The sequence below is a fragment of the Eutrema salsugineum genome, unplaced genomic scaffold (assembly GCF_000478725.1).
Source record: "Eutrema salsugineum unplaced genomic scaffold, Eutsalg1_0 scaffold_13, whole genome shotgun sequence".
In the NCBI taxonomy this organism is placed as follows: domain Eukaryota; kingdom Viridiplantae; phylum Streptophyta; class Magnoliopsida; order Brassicales; family Brassicaceae; genus Eutrema; species Eutrema salsugineum.
Genome location: NW_006256885.1, coordinates 717563 through 742184, shown reverse-complemented (window position 1 = coordinate 742184; position 24622 = coordinate 717563). Strand labels below are relative to the sequence as shown.

Genomic DNA, 24622 nt, shown 5'->3' with positions numbered 1-24622 from the left:
CACCACTATATGGGTATTTATTTTACTACAAGAGTTTGATTTTGTCTAAAACTCTTTTTTGGCATATGAAAAAAATTAACCGTTATGAGGGATGTAATCAGATTAATTTAGTCAAACGTAGTCCGTATATATTCTTTGATCTCACTCAGTTACTCACTTGACTCACCTCCTGATATACAATCTTTATTCATTTTTTTCTTTCTTAACATTTCACCATTTAGAGCAGTCTGATCTACAATTAATAATATTGAATCCACATCTCAACATAATTCAAAATGTGGGTTAGAAAGGCTTTTTCATTTCGCAATTTTTCTTGATGAAAGAATAATATATATCGAAAACACATGGCAAACATACCGGAAAAGCTAATATATAATTATATAATATTAATATTAATTATTACTATATCGCTAAGATCTATAATTGGTGGTTCCTTGTTATTGTCGAATATTTTTTATTTATACATTGTGTCGTTTTCATTTTTGGGTCAAAATCATGTCGTCTTCCACTCGATGATGGGTCTTGGCAATTTCTTTCTATGATAATATTATTATTTGATACTTATTTATATGTATTAACTACTCCTTTGTTGAAAGGGTTCCATTAACATGGCAGAAATAAGAAGTTAATCTGCAAAATAGAAAGAAAATGCCTCAATATATTTAAAATCGCAGGAGAAATAAATCCGTCCAAAACGTGTATATATTAGTTCATTTTGCTTAGTATAGAGCTGTCTTTTGTTTTTTCTTTTAATTTAATAATTCTTACTCTAATCTTCCCATTATTAATTATACGGTATATTGCTCTACTTGATTGTTGAACTAATAGCTACTATTGAAAAAACACTTACAATATACAAAACTATTAGTATCAAAACCATACGTGATCGGTGACCAGTTCGGCTAAGATTGTAACATATATAATAACTTGCCAACCGTTAAAAAAATATGGAAATAATTACTGTAATTGTCTAGCACCAATTAGTTATTGTCTTCGTGTCCAAAATATAGCCGAAACAACTTGCTTTAACTTGTCTTATGAAACAAAAATAAATATAACTAGTATTTTCTAGAATTTGCATTGCTTAGTCATAAATTATATATCCAACGTACTAATTCATTCGTGCGTTACGTTTCACCTTCTCTACCTATCTGATCGTCGATAGAACACCTCACAACCACATACCCGCATAACACACAATCAAAAATATATTTAAATGAAAGAAATATGAAATCTTTATTTTTAAATTGCAAGTTGTCATATGTCTCACGTAATTCGACATAGAATTTCGTGGAAAAATAACTATATCACGTCTCTTTGAAAGTTTAATGGTCGTATCGTACCCCAATTTTTCTTCTCAATAAGCCGTCTTAATAAATTAAGTCTACTTAAGACAACTCCTACTAGCTCGAGTCGCTCGACCCAATTTCATCAATTATATCTATTTTTTCCCGATCATCTGCACGTATTTTAATAACAAGTTAACGAAAATAAATAAAAGAAGAGTATTTAAAATCACTAGTTTCCCTGAAACCCTCCAAGCACATCTTCCCACAAGTCATCCCTGTTTACATGGCTACATGATTGTTAAGCGCATGTAAGTGCATGCCAAATAAAATTGGAGAAAATTATAAATTTAAATTTTAATATTCTCTAAATATCATTTTTAAAATAACATATTTAGAAAGTTTGTTCTTTAAAATGCATGAAATCTAATATGCTGTACAAAATACTTCAATTTTGCAAAAAATTTACTCCATTAATTTCATATAAGTATTGTTTTAAAATTTTACTTTTAATTCACAAAAAGTATATTTTCTGTTTTTTAATCCGGATTTTCATATAAAAGTCATTTTTATTCATACTAGTTCAACATGTTAATTAGAGAGAAAACTTAATTTAGTATATCAATAAAGAGCACATATAATAAAATTTACATATTTTGATGTGTGAATATTCTAAAAATGTTAATATTTATATAAACTTCCTCCGTTTCAATCCTTGATTTTAGATCTCAATAAATTCACAAAATCTTTGTATATGTTTTTATTAAAAAATTGCAACATGGTCTGACCACTCACTATTACGAATGCTAACTGCAGAAGATATTTTGATACAACATATTCATATACAATTCCACTACATCTTATATTCCTATTATATAGAAATAGTTTTCAAGATACGTATCAGAAAATGTTCTAATATGCTATCATCATGCATATGCGTAAAAATTTCCATGTAAATGTAATCTTTTATTATGGACTGATATTAGTGAGTTCTAGTGTGGGGACGAAAATGCCATTGTGGAATGTGGACTGGCAAAGTCAAAATCTCAGGAGAATAAAATAACCAAGCTTCGTTGTATGTTTCTTATGAATCTTATAACTTTGACACAAATTTTTAAAAACATCAATTTCGTATTCTTTATTTTGCTCCACCATCTCATGGGACCCACAATGGTCCCAAGGTATACGCTGACATGGCCGAAGCAATGCCGTCCATCTGTCAATCGACAACCTCCAAACAATCTTGACGGTTTGTTAGTGGGCACAAGAGCCTCCAATTATCAGCCCGCGCGTTGAGTAAATGACTTATCTACCCTTAGTTTTATAATCCAATTTACTGTGAAATACTTAAACCACAGTTAATGATGGTTAACTAAATACTGTATTCAAGTGGAACAGAAAGGAGAGAATCTAACAAGAAAAAGATGGACACATAAGGACCGTTGTAAGTAGGAACACAGCTTTCTTTTATTTTTTGCTAAATGGAAGACAAATTAATTTAATTAAATAAAACATCAAACTCAAACACCAAGTGTCCAATAGATACAACGATAATGATGAACATCAAGATTTATATTCTCTCTTTGGAATAGTGATTACTTCTACTTTTTCATGATTAGTATTTAAGCACTCACTAGTGGAATAGTTATTGTGATATAGACCTTAAGATATTTTGTAAGAGAATATCGTGATGTATAAAGTTGAGTGTACTTTATAAAGAAGTTTATAAGACTAAATAAGCAATACATTCGCTAGACATATCATTTTGGCTACACACATACACAATATGATTCAAATAAGTTTATGGATCTTACATGTGATTCTACTAGCTAGATGTAAAACTTCAGATCCAGAATATTATAACTATTGGAGCATTGCATATTATATAACGAATACTTTCCCAACTATATTGATTTACAAAGGAAAATATCTAATCCAATAGAATTATTGTGATAAATTAATTAGAGTTATTTAGTCGCTTAATCAAATTGTGTGGGTTGGTGAAGTTTGAGTATGCAAGGTGTACCGAAAATTCTTCACGTGCAGAATATGAAAAAATAAAATGAAATATGATTTGAGAATTTGTCTAAACTTTCGAAACTTAATTTTGTACATAAAAATTATATTCATAACTATCTCTTCATGTGTTCGAAAATTATGATTTCACTACTACCTATACATATATTAAACAACTTGACTAGTTAAAATTTTAAAACAATATATCAATGATGTTTGCATGTTTGGTATCTTTTATCAATAGTAGAACGATGGAATGTGTATATCGTCAAAATCCTAAGTTTGAATATGTTTATGCATGACAAATTCTAAAATGTTTTTTTTTCCTACTTTTTTTTACAGCTTTTTCTAGTTATATGTATCATATGTACCATTACTTTTTTTGTAGTACCATTATTATTCGATAAACATAAACACTTGACTTTGCTGAATTTGAATACTTTTTCTAGTTATATTTTTCAATGATTCGACGTGTTATACCCTGATTTGCTGATTTTTACAAAGAGAAACATATCTATGAAACTTGTGTACATATACATATATATAGATATACATATTTATTTACCAACCAAAAAGAAAGTTAAAGGTCAAAATTTAAAATTTAAAGTCAAAATTGAACTTTCACTTTATAGTATTTATGTTATTTGAAGGATTATAAATAAATAAATTTCCATTAAAAACTCCTATATAATTTCTCATTTAGTTTAGTGAATGTATATCCATGACTACTAAGAATTCACAGCTGTTGTTCTGAAAACAAGCTGACTGGCCTTCTATATTTTGTAAAATGTATGGTTATATTCAAAGTTTTTATTTAAACTTAGGTAAACATTTATGTAAAAATAAATGGGCTTGTTGACTAAATCTTCATTTGACACATGATTCATCTCATTTGTTAAGATATATAATTTTTATGATATACTAAAAAATTTATTATTATATTTACTAATTTAAATCTATTAATAAGTTACATATATTGAGAAAGAGTAAGGATACTATTGTTATTGATGTTTTATCTTAAAACTAAAATGAAAAATTTATCACTTTTCAAAAATTTTATCGTCAAAGTGATAAGAAAATAATGTGTGTAAGCAAGCTATTTAACAATCCCCGTATAACCACGTAATATAGATTCTCATTAACATCATAAACTATTTCTCCAAGGGTAGTTTCGGTACAACACTAAAGAAATCATCTCTCATTTCCCCTATAAAAACAAACCTGAAGCCACCAAACAACTCGTCCCTGAAACATCTCAAGAGCTCAGGCACCACTTCTTCTCGCCGCCAGTATCTTCTCTTTTCATGGAATCTCCTCCCCAACGGAAAAACCAGTCATCTCCGGCGAAATTACTCCTCGGAAAATACGAAATCGGCCGACGACTCGGCAGCGGAAGCTTTGCGAAAGTCCATTTGGCTCGTTCCATAGATAACGATGAGCTCGTGGCTATTAAGATCATCGAGAAGAAGAGAACCATTGAATCCGGCATGGAGCCAAGGATAATCCGCGAGATCGACGCGATGCGTCGTCTCCGTCACCATCCCAACATCCTCAAGATCCACGAAGTTATGGCAACCAAATCTAAGATCTACCTCGTCATGGAACTCGCCGCCGGCGGCGAGCTCTTCTCCAAAGTCCTCCGTCGTGGCCGACTTCCTGAATCGACGGCGCGTCGTTACTTCCAGCAACTCGCCTCCGCGCTCCGGTTCTCTCACCAAGACGGCGTCGCTCACCGCGACGTGAAGCCACAGAATCTACTCCTCGACAAGCAAGGAAACCTCAAGGTCTCCGACTTCGGTTTATCCGCCTTGCCGGAGCATCTCCAAAACGGATTGCTCCACACGGCGTGCGGAACTCCGGCTTACACAGCTCCGGAGGTTATTTCACGGCGAGGATACGACGGAGCGAAGGCTGATGCGTGGTCTTGTGGAGTGATTTTATTCGTTCTTCTCGTCGGAGATGTTCCTTTCGACGATTCGAACATTGCAGCCATGTATAGGAAGATTCACCGGAGAGATTACCGTTTCCCGAGCTGGATCTCGAAGCAAGCCAAATCGATTATCTATCAGATGCTCGATCCGAATCCGGCGACGAGGATGAGCATAGAGACCGTCATGAAGACGACCTGGTTCAAAAAATCTCTAGAAACCTCTGAATTCCACCGCAACATCTTCGAATCGGAGCCGTTTCTGGAGAAGGAAGCGAAACCGAGCGTTAATTCGATTACAGCGTTCGATTTAATCTCGTTTTCGTCGGGGCTAGATCTCTCCGGATTGTTTGAGATTAAGAAGAAGAAAGAAAGAAGATTCACAGCTAAAGTCTCCGCCGTCGAAGTAGAGGAGAAAGCGAAAGCGATTGGGGAGAAGTTAGGTTACGCAGTGAAGAAGAAGACGAAGAAAGAAGGAGAAGCGAATATAGTTGGATTAGGAAGAGGAAGAACAGCGATAGTGTTGGAGGCGGTGGAGGTAGCGGTGGATGTTGTGGTGGTTGAAGTGAAAGTTGTCGAAGGAGAAGAAGAAGATTCACGGTGGTCCGTTTTGATTACTGAGCTTGAAGACATAGTTCTCTCATGGCACAATGACGTCATGTAAATATTTTGTGACGTGTGGACTTAGTTTTTTTTCTTGCTTCTTTTTTTGTTCAATTTTGTATAATCTCCCGTTTCAAAGATTTACATAGTCTTTTAAACGGTTCTTATATACATTGATTTAGCTAAACATCTACCAAAACAACTCTTAAACCCTAAAGCTCATCGCAATCTTGAATCCCAACAAGAGACGAAAGTGTTGAGATCCAAAGATCTAATCCTCTCTTAACCTCTTGTTTCCTCACTTCCTCGATCTTACGAACAGCTTTCTTCGATAACCCGAGTTTAATCAAAATGGTTCCAAGTGATTTAAACGTCGAATCATCGGGTCGAGTCCCGGACAAAACCATCTCTTTGAAAATCTCGACAGCTTCTTTGAATCTCCCGTCCAATGCGTATAAACCAAGAACACTGTTGTAACTCAAAGGATCGTTGAGAATCTTCATCTCTCTCATCTGTTTCGCTATCTGAGTCGCTTCTTCGAACCTACCGTTCTTCTTGTACATGCACAGCATCATTGCGAACGTGAACTCGTTTGCTTCTCTTCTCTGTTTCATGCTATCGAATATCGCCTCTGCTTTTCTCACCATCGACCTCTCGCTGTACAGGTTGATCATACAGTTCGATGTGTATACGTCAGGATACTGAGTCTTGTTACAAGATCGAAGAAGCTCTCTGTATATAGCTTCAGCTTCACTCAAGTACCCGACTTTAGTGTAGAGTTTGATCAGAGAGTTGTGTATAACAGAGTTTCCTGAAATCCCAGCTTCTTTCATGGCTTCTACATAACTCATAGCTTCTTGAACGTTTCCTGTATCCGCAAAGGCATTGATCAAGACTCCATAAACAACAACGTCGGGTTCTATGTTGAAGTCAACCATCTCTTTATACACTTCCTCTGCCATATTGAGCTGACCAAGTTTCACAAAGCTCGATATTACCGCACAGTAAGGTATGCAATCGCTCACGTATCCAGTTTCTCTCATTTTTTCCAGGTAGCCTCTGGCTTTATCAGGCATGTCAGAGCTCGCGAGGATCTGTACAAGAGTGTTGTATGTACACTTATCCGGTGTGACCCCATAACTCATCATGCTCTCAAACAATTCACACGCCTTTTCACAGCTTTTACCGATTCCATACGCTTTGATCATCACATTGTACTCAAGAACTGTTCTCTTGTTCACTTCTTGGCTGCAGATGAATACTCTCTCGGCTTCTGATAGATATCCACGCTCACCATAGGCATCAATGTTGGCTGAATAGCCTTCAGAACTCATATTACCCGCAAAATGAAACCTTTTGAACCATGACCATGATTTCTCAATCATTTCTGCTTCTATATACATTCGAGTGAGAGCGGATTGCGTGTACTCATCAATCTCAACATCATTACCATCCATCTCCGCTACAAGCTCTTCAGCTTCCTCAACCATATGTCTTATAGAAAATGCATAGAGTAGGGTGCGGTAACTTACAGGATCCGGTTTAAGCCCAGCGTCTTTCATTTCCTTGAAGTAGGCCCCTGCCTTTTCAATATCGTTGTTCTTCGTGTGAAGCGAAATGAGAATGTTGTATGTTCTTGTATCAGGTAAGCACTGAAGCTTCATCATCTTCATCAAGGAACTCACTTCTCCAAGCTGACCGTTGTTGCCATACATATGTATCATGGTATTAAAAGTCACCGTGGTTGGCACAATACCTTCTTCTAGCATCTTCTTGAACGTCTCTGAAGCCTCTTTTATCTGGCCGGACTTACCGTACGTATCAATCATCGTGTTGTAAGCATAAGAGCTCAAGCAAACATGAGATTCCACATTGTTGTCTCCCATCCCAAACGACCATTTCTTGAAAAAGTCCTCTGCTTTCTGAAATTCTCTTGCCTTCTTATACATTTGAAGAACAATCCCCGTTGTAACCTCGTCAGGCTGCATCCCAATCTTGCTCATCTTCCCTAGCCAACAAAGCGCATGTACTTTAAGCCCGCCTTTGCTATAAACATCAATGAGAGTCCCATACGTTGAATTAATCGGCTTGATGCCTTTTCTCATCATTTCATCCCATAGACTCTGCACATACCTCCATTTACGAGCTTTCCCAAGAATCCGAAGCATGATATTGTAATGAATAACATTCAGTTCATAGCATTCTTTGCTCTTAAACCACTCGAAAATCTCCACCGCTCTCTCCCACCGCGTCTGCTCCTTCAAAATAATCGTCCTCTCCTTGTTGCTAAGCCTCTCCGCCCATGGACTCAACGCCTCTTCAACATCCTCAACACGATCCAGAGCCTCTAAAATGGCGGGAATACATCCTCCGTAGTTTAGACCTTTCGTCGAACACTTGGCGTGCACTTTACCGAACACACCGTTCCCACCGATTCCGGCATCTTTGGCTCTCTTATCAACAAACCCATCACAAATCCTTGATTTTACGATGATATTATCACCTGGGTTTACAATAAGAAGGTTTTTTCCGGCTATGACTTCGTGGGCAACAGTGCCAATTCCTCCTCGGTCGCAGTGTCTGGTGCTTTTCTGGGATCCTTTGTCACCGTCGTGGGTTCCCGGTACGTAATTCTGCTTCACTTTCTTAAAGGATGGGACTTTATCGAGAGGGAAGATCGGTAAGGTTTTCGTGGAGCAGAGAACGTGTAAGCTACATCCATCGAGACGAAGATTCAACAACATTTTTCAGATGCGACGAGCATTTAGTTTATTCACCAGATTTATGCACCCCCAATTGCGACGAACAGTATTTACTTCAACGTGCGAAAGTGATTAAGCTGAAGAATTCCGACGAGAATTTTTTTTCTGGCAAAGTTGCAAATGGATATAATTGCGCGCGCACTTGTCCCTCTCTTGTCTGATTGAAAAGAGAGAGAGGAATTTATATTTTAAGCCCTTGAAGGAATTTTTTTAGTATCACAAAGGAAGTCCTTATGTTTGTTTTGTTTTCTAAATAGTCCCAAAATTATATCATATAACATCAAGAACCCTGAGATAGCTATGTGATATACTGCGATTCTGTTAGTACAATGGAAATCCAACTCGGTGAAGAGAAAACTAATTTTTGCATTGAAATATTTTTACTCGAAACTCCACTCCCCTATTGTCTGGATTCTTATCAACATGTATCTGTTGGTAAACCTTGGGTGAGTATTATATGGATCATGACATCAGATTTGTGAATACTAATAATCAATCATGATTTTACTGTAAAAATATCATGTTTCGTCTTGCTAATGTTTTAGAGCTGCAACATTAACTCTCATGTTGTACTTAAAAGAGTTCAATGTCATTGTTCTGCTTAGAGTCAATGTATATAAAACTATACGATAAGGGTGTTTGCGAGACAATTATATTTGGTTAATTAATAGACACTAGAATGGAGTTGGTGAATTTAATGCTTTCATGCAATGTAAAAAAGACGATCAGTTAAATCCAAGAGAGTCACAGAAAACATAATCAAAACGATTATAGACGACATAATTAAAGCCTTCATGCATTAACACTTTTGAGGTGTCACGAGGTGTAGCACGGAGAAGAAGAAATCATATGAATTGGATGTTACACTTTGATGAAAGTCTGGGAAGAGCCATTGCATTAGCTCGCAAGAACTTACTCTCGGACGCGTCCACACCAATTCTCACTGTTTCAAGACATTCCAGCTTGCCCAAGAAGTGTCCCATCTGTTTCAGCTCTTGAAGAGAACCTCCATACTCTGAGATCTCTAACACCTTCACTTGACATGTCAATAAACAACATGATGCCTCCTCTTTCACCACGTTCTTCTTCTTCTTCTCCTGTTTCTTCTTAGGGATGCAAGCGCATGCATCCCCGCATCTATTTGTAACTCTGTGCACAAGACCCTGTAAACAAGAGGTACCACCAAAATTTGTGACAACAAACAACAAAATAGAAAAGAATCTCTCGATAATAAATTACCTTGATGACTAAAGTCTCCAATTTTGGACAGCTCTTGATCAGAAGTGGCATAACTTGCCAACCTTTTTCCTTGTTACTCTCAATAAATAAATTAAGGAGGTTGTTGAACACCGGCATGGATTTACAACAGAAATGAAACGCCTATAATAATGAAAACACAACCCAATATCAAACCATACAAATATATATAGATATATAAGTGAGAGAGACCTTCAGAATCACTACAAGTAAGCAAAAACTGACCTCGAGGGAATCAGGAGACAAGTGAAGGGTCGTAAGATTGACTATACCCGCAACTAGACCCGTAACATCACCAAATATAGCCTTTGGTTTAGCTTTATGAACAAAATTTTTACCACCATCATCCTCGTAATAACCACCACCACCATGATCATCATCATCATCATCATCATCATCATCATCATCATCATCATCATCATCATAATAATAATCATCATCATCACTATCATCATAATCATCATAATCGTTGGTTGACACCCATAATTTGATATTCAGCCTGGCTTCGACAAGCAAATCCAAATCAGTAAACTGATACTCTTCCGAGACATAACTAGAGTAGTCAAGGTAGACAAGACTTGGTGCTTCAAAAAAAACGATATCGTGAGCATCTTGAAGGTCTGGCTGATCGGTAAAAACCACAAGTCGCTTAATGGATGCACTATTCACATCCCTACCGCGACATAGCCGTGCCTCACCATCACGTATGTGTAACTCTTCCAGCGAGGGGCTGCCCCATACGAGCCGACAATAGTGGTCAAACTCAAACATAACTTCTAAGAGAGTGAGTGATTTGAGCGCTGGGAGAAACACACGCTCGGCTTCAAGAATAAAATTACCAGATAGTGTGAGCTTAACCAGTGTGTTACTCGTTAAGAAATTAGTTTCTAACCCTAGAACACACGGTGGTGAGGCGTGGAAGTGTAATTCCAATAAACCGCGTTCAATAGCAGTCCAAATCCAACGGTTGACACAAGGGTTCACATAGAATTCATTTCCATGTATAGAACGCAGAGAGCATGAGAATTTCTTGATGATGGGAGAATATTTGCTCAACACAGCAAGTGTCCTGTCTACGAAATCAATCAAACCACGTAACCCTCTTATTTCTTCTTCTCCGTTGGCATACACAGTCATCGACTCATCGACCCAAATGGTGTCTACGAGACACAGTAGATTCCTCCACCTCTTTGACAGAACCGATGTGGAAGCAGCTTCTTTTGTCGGAAGTAAAGACAGGATTTTGCCAAGAATCTCGTCTGGCAAATTGCTGATCGAATCTCTACACCCCATAATAGCCCACTAATAAAAATTTCGACTTGTAATCTCTACACACTTATAGAATTCAAAGAAGTTTAAGAACACAGATTTATAAAAGAAGAACTCTCTTTTATTAACCTTTAGAAAAATCACTCAAAAACTAAAGGCTCTCAAATCTCTCTCTTTCTCAACTCATAAGTGTTTGTAACAACTCTGCAACTCTTTATATAGAGAATGGATTAGCTTACTCCTAATTCCAATAGATAAACAAATTTCCTTTTAGATAACTCCTAAATTTCCTTTTAGATAACTCCTAAATTTCCTTTTAGACAACTTCTAAATTTTATTTTCTAATCTTAACCTTCTAGAAACACACTTTGATTAGGATCAGGAAACTTGCACTTCAAGTTTCTTTCAAGCTTATTCCAACAACACTCAATCAGTTTCCTTCTTTTGCAATCAAACTGTTCGAATCTTATAAACCAATCCTTTAAACCTAGTGAGAGGGGTAGGTAATTCAGGAAGATATCAATTTTGGACCAAGCAAAAGAATAAAACTTACGAAGATGTCTGCGCAGACGAGGTAGATGGAAAAGCTCGTTTCGCTTCACGATGGACTTCGAGGGCAGGCCTACAGAGAACGTTTTTATAAACAGAAAATAAACTTTTTTGTTGGAAACAATAAAATAATGTAAATAAAATTTTTAAAAGAAAAGATAATCAATATATGTATACTTTCCTTCTTTAATTATTTTTAACATAGTTTTATTGTTTTTTCTATGTCAAAATACAATTAATTGTTTGTAATGGAAAGTATTAAGGGAGTATTATGTAAATATTAGATTGTATTTCCTATTATCTTGGGATAGCGTATCTTGGACATCAAGTCTAGAATATTCTCTTTAGGGCTTACAACGATGATGTATATATGTTCATACGATGAATGAGAAGAATCAACTTTCTCGCCACAAACATTGTTATGGTATCAGAGCAGGTTACTTAAAAAAAAAAAAAAAAAAATTTGAAGAACAGCGAGAAAAAGAAGAAGAAAACAGAGCATCATGGCGGACGATCAAAACGCAGGAAGGGTGGCTGCAGTGGTAGCGGCGGACGCCAAGACGGAGGCCTCTTTCTCTCCGTTCTACCTGCATCCTTCCGATGGACCGGGAAACTTGATTACGACGGTACAGCTTAAGGGGGAGAATTACGAAGATTGGGCCAAGCACGTGCGGAATGCCTTGCGGACCAAAAGAAAACTCGGATTTATTGATGGAACGGTGACGAAGCCGACGACGGCTAAGGAGATCGAGCAGTGGGATGTGGTTAATTCCATGTTGGTGGCTTGGTTGATGAACACGATCGAGCCAACCTTGCGCACCACCATCACGATGGTGGATGAAGTGAGTATTCTATGGGAGGATTTGAAGCTGACTTTTTCTGCAGGCAATGGGCCGCGTATCAGTGAGCTTCGTGCAGATATCGCCAACTGCAGACAGAACGGTGACAGTGTGATGGTGTATTTTGGGAGACTCAAGAAGATGTGGGACGAATTGGCTATTTACAAACCAATTCGTACTTGTAGCTGTGGAGAGCTTGCGCCGCAATTGGAAGCTGATGAGGAGAAAACCAACACGTTTCTCAACGGATTGGACACAGCACGTTTTGGGACAGTGCGCTCCACCATCAATAGCATGGAGCCACTACCAAAGCTTGCACAGGTGTATCAGCGAATTGTTCGCGAAGAAAGACAGCAGACGATGATGAGAAACAGAGAAGGTGCTACAGAAGCCATTGGTTTTACGGCGCGCGCAAGCACACCGGCTCAGCCTTCTCGAAACAAAGATGCTACATGTACTCATTGCGGAAAGTATGTTATGAAGCATCTGACTGTTTTCAACTCAAGGGGTATCCCGACTGGTGGGGTGAACGAGGTCGCAACAGCGGTAGAGGAGGACTGCGCGGTGGACGATCAGGTCGTGGTGGTGGTATGGTGGGCAACTATGGTCGTGGTGGAGGTGGTCGCGGAACCAATCCGCAGGGACGTGCACACGCAGCTCAAGCTCACGACCAACCAGTAGCCGCTCCGGTTGCAAATCAGGCTCAACATAAAGAGTTTGACCGTTCGTCCTTACCGCAGCTCACCGACGATCAATGGACGACTGTGGTAAAGTTTCTCCACAATGCACCAAAGCCTGAACCATCTGATAAGCTAACCGGTAAGCCAGATAATGATAAATTTATTATAGACACAGGTGCCTCTCACCATATGACGTGGAATGTAGACCTCTTGAGCAATGTTACCGACATTTTTCCTTGCTCAATTGGCTTACCTGATGGGGACTCAGCTGTTGCGACGAAACAAGGAGATCTCTGTTTGGGCGGTGACTTATGGATTCGTGGAGTTTTATATTCTGCTCAGCTAGATTGCAACCTGATTTCTGTTGCTAAGTTGTTAAAAGCTATCAAATGCTCTATCACTTTTACTGAGGATATGTGTGTTTTGCAGGACCGTACTACGAAGACGCTGATTGGTGCGGGTGAGGAGGGTGATGGAGTCTATGTTTTTCGAGGAGTTGTTAGTGCACAAGCTCATAAGGCAGCGAGTTCTGATGCACGTCAGTTATGGCATCGTCGTTTGGGTCATCCGAATTATCGGATTTTATCGTTTTTATCGAGTCATGTGGATGTTGGGAAACCTATAGACACAGAAGTCGTTTGTGATACTTGTTTTCGGGCTAAACACACCCGTGATTGTTTTCAAGAGAGTTCTAATAAAGCTGCCGATTTATTTGCTTTAATCCATTGTGATACTTGGGGACCATATCGAACTCTCTCTTCTTCTGCCGCAGCATACTTCTTAACCATCGTCGACGATTTCTCCCGAGCCGTCCAGGTTTATATCCTACAAGAGAAACGTGAGGTGGCTGAGACATTAAAAAATTTCATTAATATGGTTTCAAGACAATTTAACAAAGCTGTCAAAGTGGTCCGTAGTGATAACGGGTCTGAGTTTATGTGTATGCGATCATACTTTGCAACAGAAGGTATCTTCCACCAGACTTCTTGTGTTGCGACGCCGCAGCAAAATGGGCATGTCGAACGGAAACATAGACATCTCCTCAATGTCTCTCGATCTTTAATGTTTCAGGCGAGTTTACCGATTCGTTTTTGGGGCGAATGTGTCTTAGCTGCAGCTCATCTGATTAATCAGACACCATCGACAATTTTAGAAGGTAAAACACCATATGAGATGATATATGGTTCACCTCCTCACTTTGATCGATTGCGCGTCTTTGGCTGCTTATGCTATGCGCATAAGTTGTCGCGCGATAAGGATAAATTCGGTGCTCGAAGTCGGAGATGCATCTTTGTGGGATATCCTCATAGCCAGAAGGGTTGGAAGGTATTTGATCTTGAAACCGAAGAGTATTTTGTGTCTCGCGATGTCGTGTTCCACGAGACTGAATTTCCATTTGCTGTTGTTTCACAACCCTCGACTCCACCTCCTTTACCTGATACTTTGTGGTTTGATGATGATGTTGTGACTCCGGCTCCAGCGGTTATATCATCTACTGAGCCAGTAGATGTGTCTGTATCGGGTCCGATAGACAGGGGGAGCTCAAATGCGATTGAGACGGTTGCTGCTCCGACAGTTGATCCACCGCAAGAACTACTTGGCAGAGGGCATCGCATTAAAACTAGATCACAGAAACTGAACGACTTTCAGGTTTATACTGCACGTTGTCTTACTGACTCCTCACACTCCACACCACCCCCGCCACCAGCGTCTTCCTCCTCAGGTACGGTCCTTTACCCGATCGCTAACTATGTCACTTGTGATCGTTTTTCTGCAAAACACAGGGCTTTTCTGGCTGCGGTTACTGCTGCCGTGGCACCAAAAACATACGCCGATGCTGTTAAACAAAAGGTGTATCGTGATGCGATGGATGTGGAGGTTAAAGCACTTGAACTTAACCACACATGGGATATCACAGAACTTCCACCGGGCAAGAAAGCACTTGGGTGTCGATGGGTCTATACGATCAAATATCATTCTGATGGCTCAATCGAGCGTTATAAAGCACGTTTGGTGGTGCGTGGTGATCGACAAATAGCGGGCAAAGATTTTGAAGAAACGTTTGCTCCGGTTGCGAAGATGACGACTATACGAATGTTTCTCAAAGTCGCCGCGGTCAAGAATTGGGATGTTCACCAAATGGACGTGCATAATGCATTCCTTCATGGTGATTTGGAGGAGGAGGTGTACATGACGTTACCTCAGGGGTTTCAGTCTTCTGGACAGAACAAGGTTTGTCGACTTCGCAAATCTCTATATGGCTTGCGTCAGGCTCCGAGGTGCTGGTTTGCGAAGTTGACGACAGCATTACTTGGGTATGGTTTTGTTCAGACTTATTCGGATTACTCATTGTTTTACTTGGCTCGTGGTGATATGAAGTTATACGTTCTCGTCTATGTTGATGATTTGTTGATCGGTGGGAACGATTCTACAGCGATTGCTCAGTTTAAAGGATATTTGAGTGAATGCTTTAAGATGAAAGACTTGGGTCCCTTGAAATATTTCCTTGGCATCGAAGTGGCAAGGTCTCCGGAGGGCATATACTTGTCGCAGCGGAAGTATACATTGGATGTCATTGCGGAATGTGGCTTGTTGGCTGGTCGTCCTGTTCACACACCACTCGAACAGAATCACCATCTTCTTGTTCCAGAAGAAGGACCATACACTGATCCTCACCGATATCGACGTCTTGTCGGTCGCTTGGTTTATCTTACTGTGACTCGACCGGAACTCTCATATGTGGTTCATATTCTGGCTCAGTTTCTTCACAAGCCGTTGGCAAAACATTGGGCTGCTGCGATCCGTGTGGTACGGTATCTTAAAGGTTGCCCAGGTCAGGGCGTCTTGTTGTCTGCGGGAAGTGATCTTAAGCTCTCGGCTTACTGCGACTCTGACTATGCCTCCTGTCCTCTTACTCGAAGGTCGCTAACGGGATATGTGGTTCAACTGGGTGGTTCTCCGATTGCTTGGAAGACGAAGAAGCAGGAGACAGTTTCTTTATCGACCGCTGAAGCGGAATATCGCGCTATGCGTTTAACGACTTGTGAGCTTGAATCTGATCGTGAGCTCCTCTCTTGTTTTGGAGTTCCTCACAGTGACCCTATGGCTCTGTTTTGCGATAGTCAGGCTGCCTTGCATATTGCTGCTAATCCGGTGTTTCACGAGCGGACTAAACATATTGAAGTAGATTGTCATTATGTTCGAGATGCACTTAAGGCCGGTTCTATTGCGACATTCAAAGTTCATACGACTAATCAGCTTGCCGATATTCTTACCAAAGCTCTTGGCTATCCACAGTTCAGTTCTCTACTTCGCAAGTTGGGCATTCATGATCTTCATGCACCAACTTGAGGGGGAGTATTAAGGGAGTATTATGTAAATATTAGATTGTATTTCCTATTATCTTGGGATAGCGTATCTTGGACATCAAGTCTAGAATATTCTCTTTAGGGCTTACAACGATGATGTATATATGTTCATACGATGAATGAGAAGAATCAACTTTCTCGCCACAAACATTGTTAGAAAGAGTTATAAGAATGATCACAAGAACATGCTTTTCAGCTATTCAGATAAACACAAACACAGCTTTCCTTTTTTTTTTTTACCTGTCAAGACTCAAGAGGATGATTATCGTTGGGGAATGCTAAAGTTTAGTCTCGACTACTTACTCCTTCTCCCAGTTCAGACATTTTAATCTTGCACATTAAACCTAACTTAAATTATATTTATTTAAAGGTTTAAAAAAGAATAACAAACTCATTAAAAATATATTTATTGTCTAAAAATTTCTATTAAAAATAAATAAACTGGAAATTCAAAACGTCTTAACAATAAACCGAATTTTTAAATATTTGAAAAAAACTAAAATAAATATAATTAAAATTCTTATTAAAAATAATTAAATAAAATACGTTCATAGTCTCCGAAAGCAACACCATATTAACCGCCACAAATACTACTCTTATATCTCACCTGAAAAAGAAAAGATGGATAAATATTCGGGAAAAACATACTCAGTGAGAATGCACTTAAAGAGCACACAAGATTGATAAACACATTATATGATATAGTAATACGAGTATTCATAATATAGACCTTGAACCCACACAGCATTCAACCTAAAATATAATAACTAATTTTATTATATAATATAATTATAATATTTCATAATCAGATAATCACTCAATTATAACAATTAACCTAGAGATTCTATAACACATTCCCAATGAACTTACGTCTAAGGTATTCATTCTATATCACAGCCCATAAATGGGTTTGACGATTAATGCCTCCGCCCAATCTCAGGATTCGACAATTAATCCCAATGCCACAGCCCTATACAGGGTTTGACAATGGCTCATCTGCTCTTTCTTGATATACAGCTTCATAATCTCAGTCCCTCACTGTAGGCCATCAAACAAAACTGTCAAGCTACAAGTATTAAGTATTAACAACCTATCAACCAGGTAACTCACGATCATATCATCTAATATCAACTAAGAATCAACAATTTACAACCTTCAGTTATCAATTATATTCAATATCTATTCCAAGTATACACTTATCACTAGATCAGCTAATGCATCAAATGAATCTACACATTAGTCCTCACCTTAAAAACACCACAAGGACGAGTCTGAAGAACAGAAGTTGGTATCCAAGCCCTCGGAAACTGGATCTGAAATTTGATTTGGAAAGAAGGATCTGAGATTTACAGATCGTTATGTAGACCGCTATCTGGGTCCTTCTGGATCGACGATAAATCCTCTCTTAAGTTGGCACTCGGATTTATGATATGCAAACTGCTATAGATTCCTTGCAGCGAGATCTTTCCAGAGGTATAAAGATTGGCACCTAGCTCGATCTGAGTTGCTGGCAAGCGACTCAGAAAAACCCCCACTCGGACAAATTTTAAACTGATATTGTAGAGGTTATTATCGAGTCTTACTGTGTTAACTCTGTGTGGCTCTCAACAGAGAGTAACAGGTCTTTATATAGAGAAGGGCAATAAGAAATTACTGAATAAATAACAGGGGTTCGAATTCTTCTCTCAAAACGAACAAAGTTCAGACTTGTCTCCCCAAAAGCTCTCAAAAGTAAAGATGAATCTAAGACAAAAGTTTCCTCTCTAAAAGTAAAAGTGTCGATAAAGGAGGCAGAAACCCTTCTTAAATCTAAAAACACGTTTTGGACATTTCTATAAATATTAAAGATTTCAAGGCTTCACAGATTCTTCAGAAATTAGATGAAATCACGTTTTTCCTTTTTCATGACATCGGTGTCGAGCAACACCAAGGCACATAAAAGCATCCTTCACGAATTTGATTCCTTTTTTAGCTCCAAAATGCTCTAAATCTCCAATTAAGCTCCAAACATACCTAAAACATGTAAAGACTCTAAAAGACTCGAAAAACACTAAAAAAACTCTATAAATAAGACCTATATCATGGTCAGAAACCATAAAAACTATGATCTATCATCGAGCTCCTTATGTCTAAAGTGGAGTAAAAATAACAAAAATACTTTTACTCAAACTTAGGACTTTTTTTCTTCTTTTGGTTTTAATGGGTTTAGGCTGATTTTTTAGGATGTCACACCTACTACATGTTTAAACAACAGCAGATTAAACACCATCTCATCGCGCTATTGAGTTTTTGTCTACAAAATTGTAACCCCGGAAGGATATTACTTGCAATCGATTTGATCCTGGAACACGAAGATCATTAACTGCCAAAAGAAACAAAGTGAGAGTTTTAACCTGCACTGAATGTGTTTAATGTCGCTCAAGAACCAAAACTATTGTGACAGAAATGATATACAGAGGTACATAAATATGGTGGTTTGACACCTTAGACACGTGCCATATAAGAGACATCTGATGAGAAAAAATGATCATCGGGTGAAGGTGCTTCTGTTTTTTGTTTTTGTTTTTTTTTTTCACAAAGAAAGTCCTAATTTTTGTTTTGTTTTCCAAATTTTCACAAAATTTCATCAGAAAACGTGTAAAGAATCCTGAGAAAGCTAATCTTATGTCGACAAAACCAAAAAGAGCTTGTATCTCTTTATAACTTCTCAAACAAAATACCACAGAATTAAGTGATATATGACTGTAAGTGCAGTTAATCTAGGATGTAACTGATATTTATCTAAAGGAATATTTTTGAATAATATGAATAATTATGAATGGAATAAATTAAAATAAGTGGAACGATTAGTGAAATGAGATAAAATGATCAACTGTTAAAGAAATAATGATTCCATATGATCCACTTTTTCTTCTATTATTATATTTTAAAATTTATGTGTTGTCATGGTGTGATCCCGCTTTTATTCCAATTACTAACGGATAGCTTCTTACGCCCAATTATCATGATTACTCTAAGAAAAGATGGTGGTACTTAAAACGAAATGGATTAAGTTTTTCTGGTCAATTAGTTCATTTTTTGTTGTCCCTGACAGATCATGACAAAAGACCTAATATCTAATGAACTATAATTTCATATGAATTATAGATTCTCAGTGAAAGAGTTTTCTTTGGCAACTGCATTGGTATTCTTTTATATATAATTATAAAATTTATTCTGCAGAACATATCATGATTCATAGTTTGACACAAACTTTTAGATTCAATGACCCTTTTCTTTATTAGACATAGCAACATGCACATTATGTGTATATTGGTTACTAATAGGCTACATAGTTGATTGTTTATTGTATCATATCATATGGGCTATGAAATCTGCAAAAAAAAAAAAAAAACTAGGGGTGCTCACAGTTATCACAGTTACAATGATTAACAAAACTATATTTTCCAAATGGTATTTATCTATCTAATTTTGTGTTTGTTTTGCACTATTTATGTACAGTTCAAAGTGATTGGTTCTCCTTCTGGTTTTCATTTTATATTAATTCAGTGTCGTTATATCTTGTTGGTGGGCATGTTATAAACTTTATATGAGGTTTTCTTGATTTTTTATTAATAATTGTTTGTTTTTATCTCCAGATTATTGGTGAAGAGCTTCGTTCCAATCCATTGCCTTTCAATGTCATTTTTTTTTTCTTTTCTAATTGATCTGAATTTTTTTTTGTTTTCGTCATATGTCTCCTATGTCTCTTATATCTCACTAGTGATGGTTAGTTTGAAACCACAAAAAATTCAAACATGAATATATGTACTGAATGAGCTTATGATCAAAAGCTTTTTTTTTTAGACAGAAGGTTTCCAAGTCTCTTTCCGAGACAAAAGATTTGTTTCATGTTTGAATCAAAACAGAGAGAGGGAAAAAACTTTGAAGATTCCAAGAAGAAGTTTTCTTATCCTAAGACAAAGCACCTATCAAGACAAAGACGTTTTCCTACTACCTGTACTTCACAAGCATAAGAGAAATTAGCATGCGTTGAGGCTGGAGGATCAGAGTTTGCAGAAACTCCTCCTTATCTGCTCATCACTAAGAGACAGAATCTAGGAGTTAACTCAAGTAAAAATCTGTGGTTAATCTTCCTTGGTTACTAAGTTTTCTCTCGGTATAAATACAAATAAACATTTTTTCTTAGGTAAGCTTGTGTGAATGCATTGGTATAGAGAGGATTGTAAGTGATTAAGAGCTCGGTTTGAGTGGATTTTCCGGAACCTTCTCCGGCGAGACATAGCAATCCTAGTTTAAGGGCGTGAACTCGTTTATTCCTTGTGTCATTTACATTTCCACACGTAATTTTACAAACACAAATGAGAGAACCAATTCCTAAGAGAGAAGAGAGAGTTCTAAACACTTTAAAGGTGGCAACTTTAGTGTGGAACAGAGTACAAATCTTCACAGCACTTTTCTTTGTAACTCTCTTGATAGTTATATCATTACTTTGACAACATAACATTTTCTAGATTTACATATCTATTGAAAATGTGTATTACCTCGACAGATTTGGCAAAAATTACTAATTTACTATTAGAGAAGAAGAAATATCGAGGAAGAAAGAAGAAAAAATGATTCTGTTATTCGATTAATTTCTCAATTACAATCTTCCTTATATACACCAGATATACAATGTACCAACATTCTAATATCTGGTTTTGATTAAACCATCTATTCTAATATCTGCTTTACAATACCAGTGCGTGTTCATCTGATAGTCATGGATCACTCAAAAGCCTGGAACTGTACACAGCCCTAGGAAACAACCTTTCTCAGCACATTTCACTACCTTAATCTGCATTATAAGATATATATATACACGCATATCAAACAACAGAGAAGAAAGAAGGATGTGTTTGATTACCAAATATATTGACGAGAGAATACATTTTATAGTAAATTTAACATAATCTAAAATATCCCTAAGTATAACCAGCTAAAGAAACTTCAGCCTTTAAAAGGACAGAGAGAGAACAAATATCATATAATCTCACCACATCAATAGTATTTGTTGTTTCAAAAAGATTATCATTACTTGACCAGTCAATCCTGTGAAGTGATTCAGTCGCCCAATGAACCCCGGAATCAACAGCACTCTTTGAGGGTAAAAACATAAAGTACTTCCAATCTTTACTGAGAGAAGAAAACTTGTATAGAGACAGAATTAGTATTGAAAAGATCAAACTAAAACTATCTGTTTAGCCATGTTTTGTGAGAAATATCACTTAGAAAAGAGCTACTAGGATAACAAATGTTACCTGACCTGTTAATATCGATAACAAACATCACAGACTGCCTTTTTCCAGCATATGCTTCTCCCCAGTCCTCTTCCCAGTCTCCTTGACCTAAGGAATTACCTTTCTTATAACCCAGATGGTTAAAGACAGGTTTGGAACGGGAAGGTTCTTCGGTAACATAAAGCTACATGAGTTTCATAGCAAACATTGTCTGAGAACCTAAAATGTATCCAATTATCAGTTTATGTGAGTGAGAGATTAAAAAAGAAGCACACTGAGATCTCCATTCTCCACTTAACCAAGGAAATTGAAGGTACCAGCATCAGATTTAAAAACCCAAGCTTTATCAATGTTGGGTATACACATGAAATCTTCAAGTAACTTCGATTTCTCGGAATCATACTCTTCTTCGATTCCAGAACAATCAGTGGACACAAATCTTCGATTTCGTTTGCAACTGTAATGAGTAATAAAGCAGAGTTTTTTCACATAAACCCATCAATCTTTTAGATAAAGGGATCGGACTCATTATCTCACAAAATCATTAATTCTTAATCTGTCAATTTCGTAAGGTTTCTTCCAAAATTTGTAGAACAGAGTATATGGAACTGATCAAAGGCGAGATTTTTTGGATTAAAACAATCAAACGAAAAATACCCATTTGCAACAACATCCATTAAGCAATTACACAACGAAAAATTGGAGGAGAAGAGCTTACAACGCGAGATGTAGAGAGGGAACAGCTGAAGGAAGAAGACGATGCGAGTGGAAGTCAACTCCACAAAATCGTTGACCGATTTGAGTTAATTTCATTTCCTCTGTATTTAAGTTATAATCTTAAACCATCACATGTAGCGGTAAATTGTCGATAAATGGTAAATTACATATTAATGAGAGCTTTAAGCAGATGATTAAACTTGGATTAAAAAATGTTTAGCTTTAAGCTTCAGAAATATAAAATATAAATGTATATGACGATCTGTGTTCGTCAAGAACATTCCTACATATACATCTATATTTATGTATGTGTCCGTATTATACATAAAATTTCATGTATCTTTACATCAAACTCCTTCAAATCTAAATAAAAACAAAAACATAGAGAAAAAAAGAAAACATAAATCACTTGGAGATGATCCTGAAGTGATTTGTTTTTGTGGTCAACGCAACTACTTAAAACGCCGATGATCAGAATCAAATCAAAAAGGGTTTCATTCATCAAACTCATCTCTTCATCATCATCATCATCATCATAAGGAAGAGTCAGCATCAGATCCTTTCATGATTCTGAGTCTCTTACAAGAGGAAGAGAACATATCCCATGGAACATCACCAACCAACATCCAATCTCCATCTTTATCCTCGTACGTTGGAACAACACCGGATCCTTTGTACCCTTCTCTTTCGCTGTACTCACCAATAGTGAACTTGAACATGTTCTCTAACGCCTTGAGAAGCTCTGGATAGTTTTTGTATGTTTTGAGATCGATTTTGCGTAAGTATGGAGCTCCATCCATGCTTACTTTCACATAGCTCACACTGTTGTTGTTCTTACGGTAAGATCTCACCGGTGGCCAACCAACGATTTGAGTTCTGTAAATTATCAAAGAATCATTATTAGTACAACTATTCATCAATCATATAGATAATATTTGAAAGAAACGACTGAAAACTCTCAGATCTCTACTTACTTTGTAGGAGGTGTAGATTCTTCTTCCTCTTCTTGTTCACATGTTCCCTCGTGAAATTGACGCTTGTTGCTTTTAACGCAAGAAACCTCTTGTTCTTGCTTATTTTCATCTGTTCCTGGTAATCCAAGACGAAGCTCTGTGTCCTTAAGGTTAAGCTCATTGACTTTCTCGTACGCCATTGCTTTTCAAGATCTAAGATATCTCTGTCTTTCTCTTTCTCTATGTTCTTGTGTGATTTCCAAACGCAGAATCCTTCTCTTGTTCTTGTTCTTGTTCTTCTTGCTGGAGAGTTTGGTTTGATGATGGGTTTAGAGAAAAGGGGAGAGAGATATATAAAGGAAGAAGAAGAAGATGCATAGAAGTTAGGGTTAAAGGAAGAGAGAGAGATGTTGTCGGGAGCAAGAAAGGCAAGAGTGAGACAAAGGGACAAAGGTGGGACACAAACGCTTTGGCCGCCCATGTGGACTCGACTCTTTCTTTATTCCACGCTCCTTATTTGCCTCCGCCAACTTTGCTTACGCTACATCTTAGCCGTCGATATGTCTTTCCCTTTCTTTTTCAAAGGATATAATTATTATAAGGGACCAAAGGAAAAACAAAATATGAAAGAAATGATGAATATGAGAATTGGAATTCTATCGGCCGACCCGGAAATAATGCAACCAGGAAAAATAAAAATAAGGTTGTATTATTATATCATTTTATTTACTGTTTCTTAAAGTTTGTTTGTTTTGCATCTTTTTAAAGTGTGTATAAGCTTTTTTCTTTCTTTCATATCTTGGTATAGAAATATTAGTGTTGATAATCATTACTCCATTTGTTTATTATAAAGTGTTGTTTAAAGATTTTTTTTTTTTAAAATGTCTGTTTTATATCTGAAAGTAATTTTTTATTATAAAAATCTTCTTGTAAGCTATTTAATTATCAAAATTAAGATTACATCTGTTTAACAATAAGTATTATTGTCAAAATTTAATTTTGTTTCACAAAAAATACTATCATTTACTATTCTAACGCAGTTTTTTAATTTAACATCAGTTTATTTTTATTTTTTTAGCTTATTAATTACAGAAATAAAGTCATATACATATAT

The 24622-nt window shown here is 37.1% G+C and overlaps 4 protein-coding genes across 5 annotated transcripts; 1 reads left to right on the top strand and 3 right to left on the bottom strand.

Moving 5' to 3' along the window:
• Positions 1-4549: 4549 nt before the first annotated feature.
• Positions 4550-6031, top strand: LOC18023117 (CBL-interacting serine/threonine-protein kinase 7). Its single transcript, XM_006406040.2, has one exon. It carries the CDS (start codon positions 4607-4609, stop codon positions 5891-5893), a length of 1287 nt encoding a protein of 428 aa, XP_006406103.1. The 5' UTR covers positions 4550-4606; the 3' UTR covers positions 5894-6031.
• Positions 5928-8667, bottom strand: LOC18023115 (pentatricopeptide repeat-containing protein At3g23020). Its single transcript, XM_006406041.2, has one exon. It carries the CDS (start codon positions 8574-8576, stop codon positions 6045-6047), a length of 2532 nt encoding a protein of 843 aa, XP_006406104.1. The 5' UTR covers positions 8577-8667; the 3' UTR covers positions 5928-6044.
• A 772-nt stretch (positions 8668-9439) lies between these two features.
• LOC18023114 (F-box/LRR-repeat protein At1g48400) lies at positions 9440-11144 on the bottom strand. 2 transcript variants are annotated; one of them, XM_024159754.1, is made up of 4 exons: positions 10217-11144; positions 10077-10168; positions 9834-9974; positions 9440-9757 (listed from the first exon to the last, which is right to left on the bottom strand). In XM_024159754.1, the coding sequence occupies exons 1-4, from the start codon at positions 11142-11144 to the stop codon at positions 9440-9442; spliced, it is 1479 nt and encodes a 492-aa protein (XP_024015522.1). The 2 variants fall into 2 exon arrangements, with proteins under 2 accessions (XP_024015522.1, XP_024015523.1); XM_024159755.1 differs by having other exon boundaries at positions 10077-10162; positions 10238-11144.
• An 11678-nt stretch (positions 11145-22822) lies between these two features.
• On the bottom strand, positions 22823-23853 carry LOC18023113 (auxin-responsive protein IAA2). The gene is made up of 2 exons (XM_006406038.2): positions 23530-23853; positions 22823-23431 (listed from the first exon to the last, which is right to left on the bottom strand). The coding sequence occupies exons 1-2, from the start codon at positions 23706-23708 to the stop codon at positions 23089-23091; spliced, it is 522 nt and encodes a 173-aa protein (XP_006406101.1). The 5' UTR covers positions 23709-23853; the 3' UTR covers positions 22823-23088.
• Between the last annotated feature and the right edge of the window lie 769 nt (positions 23854-24622).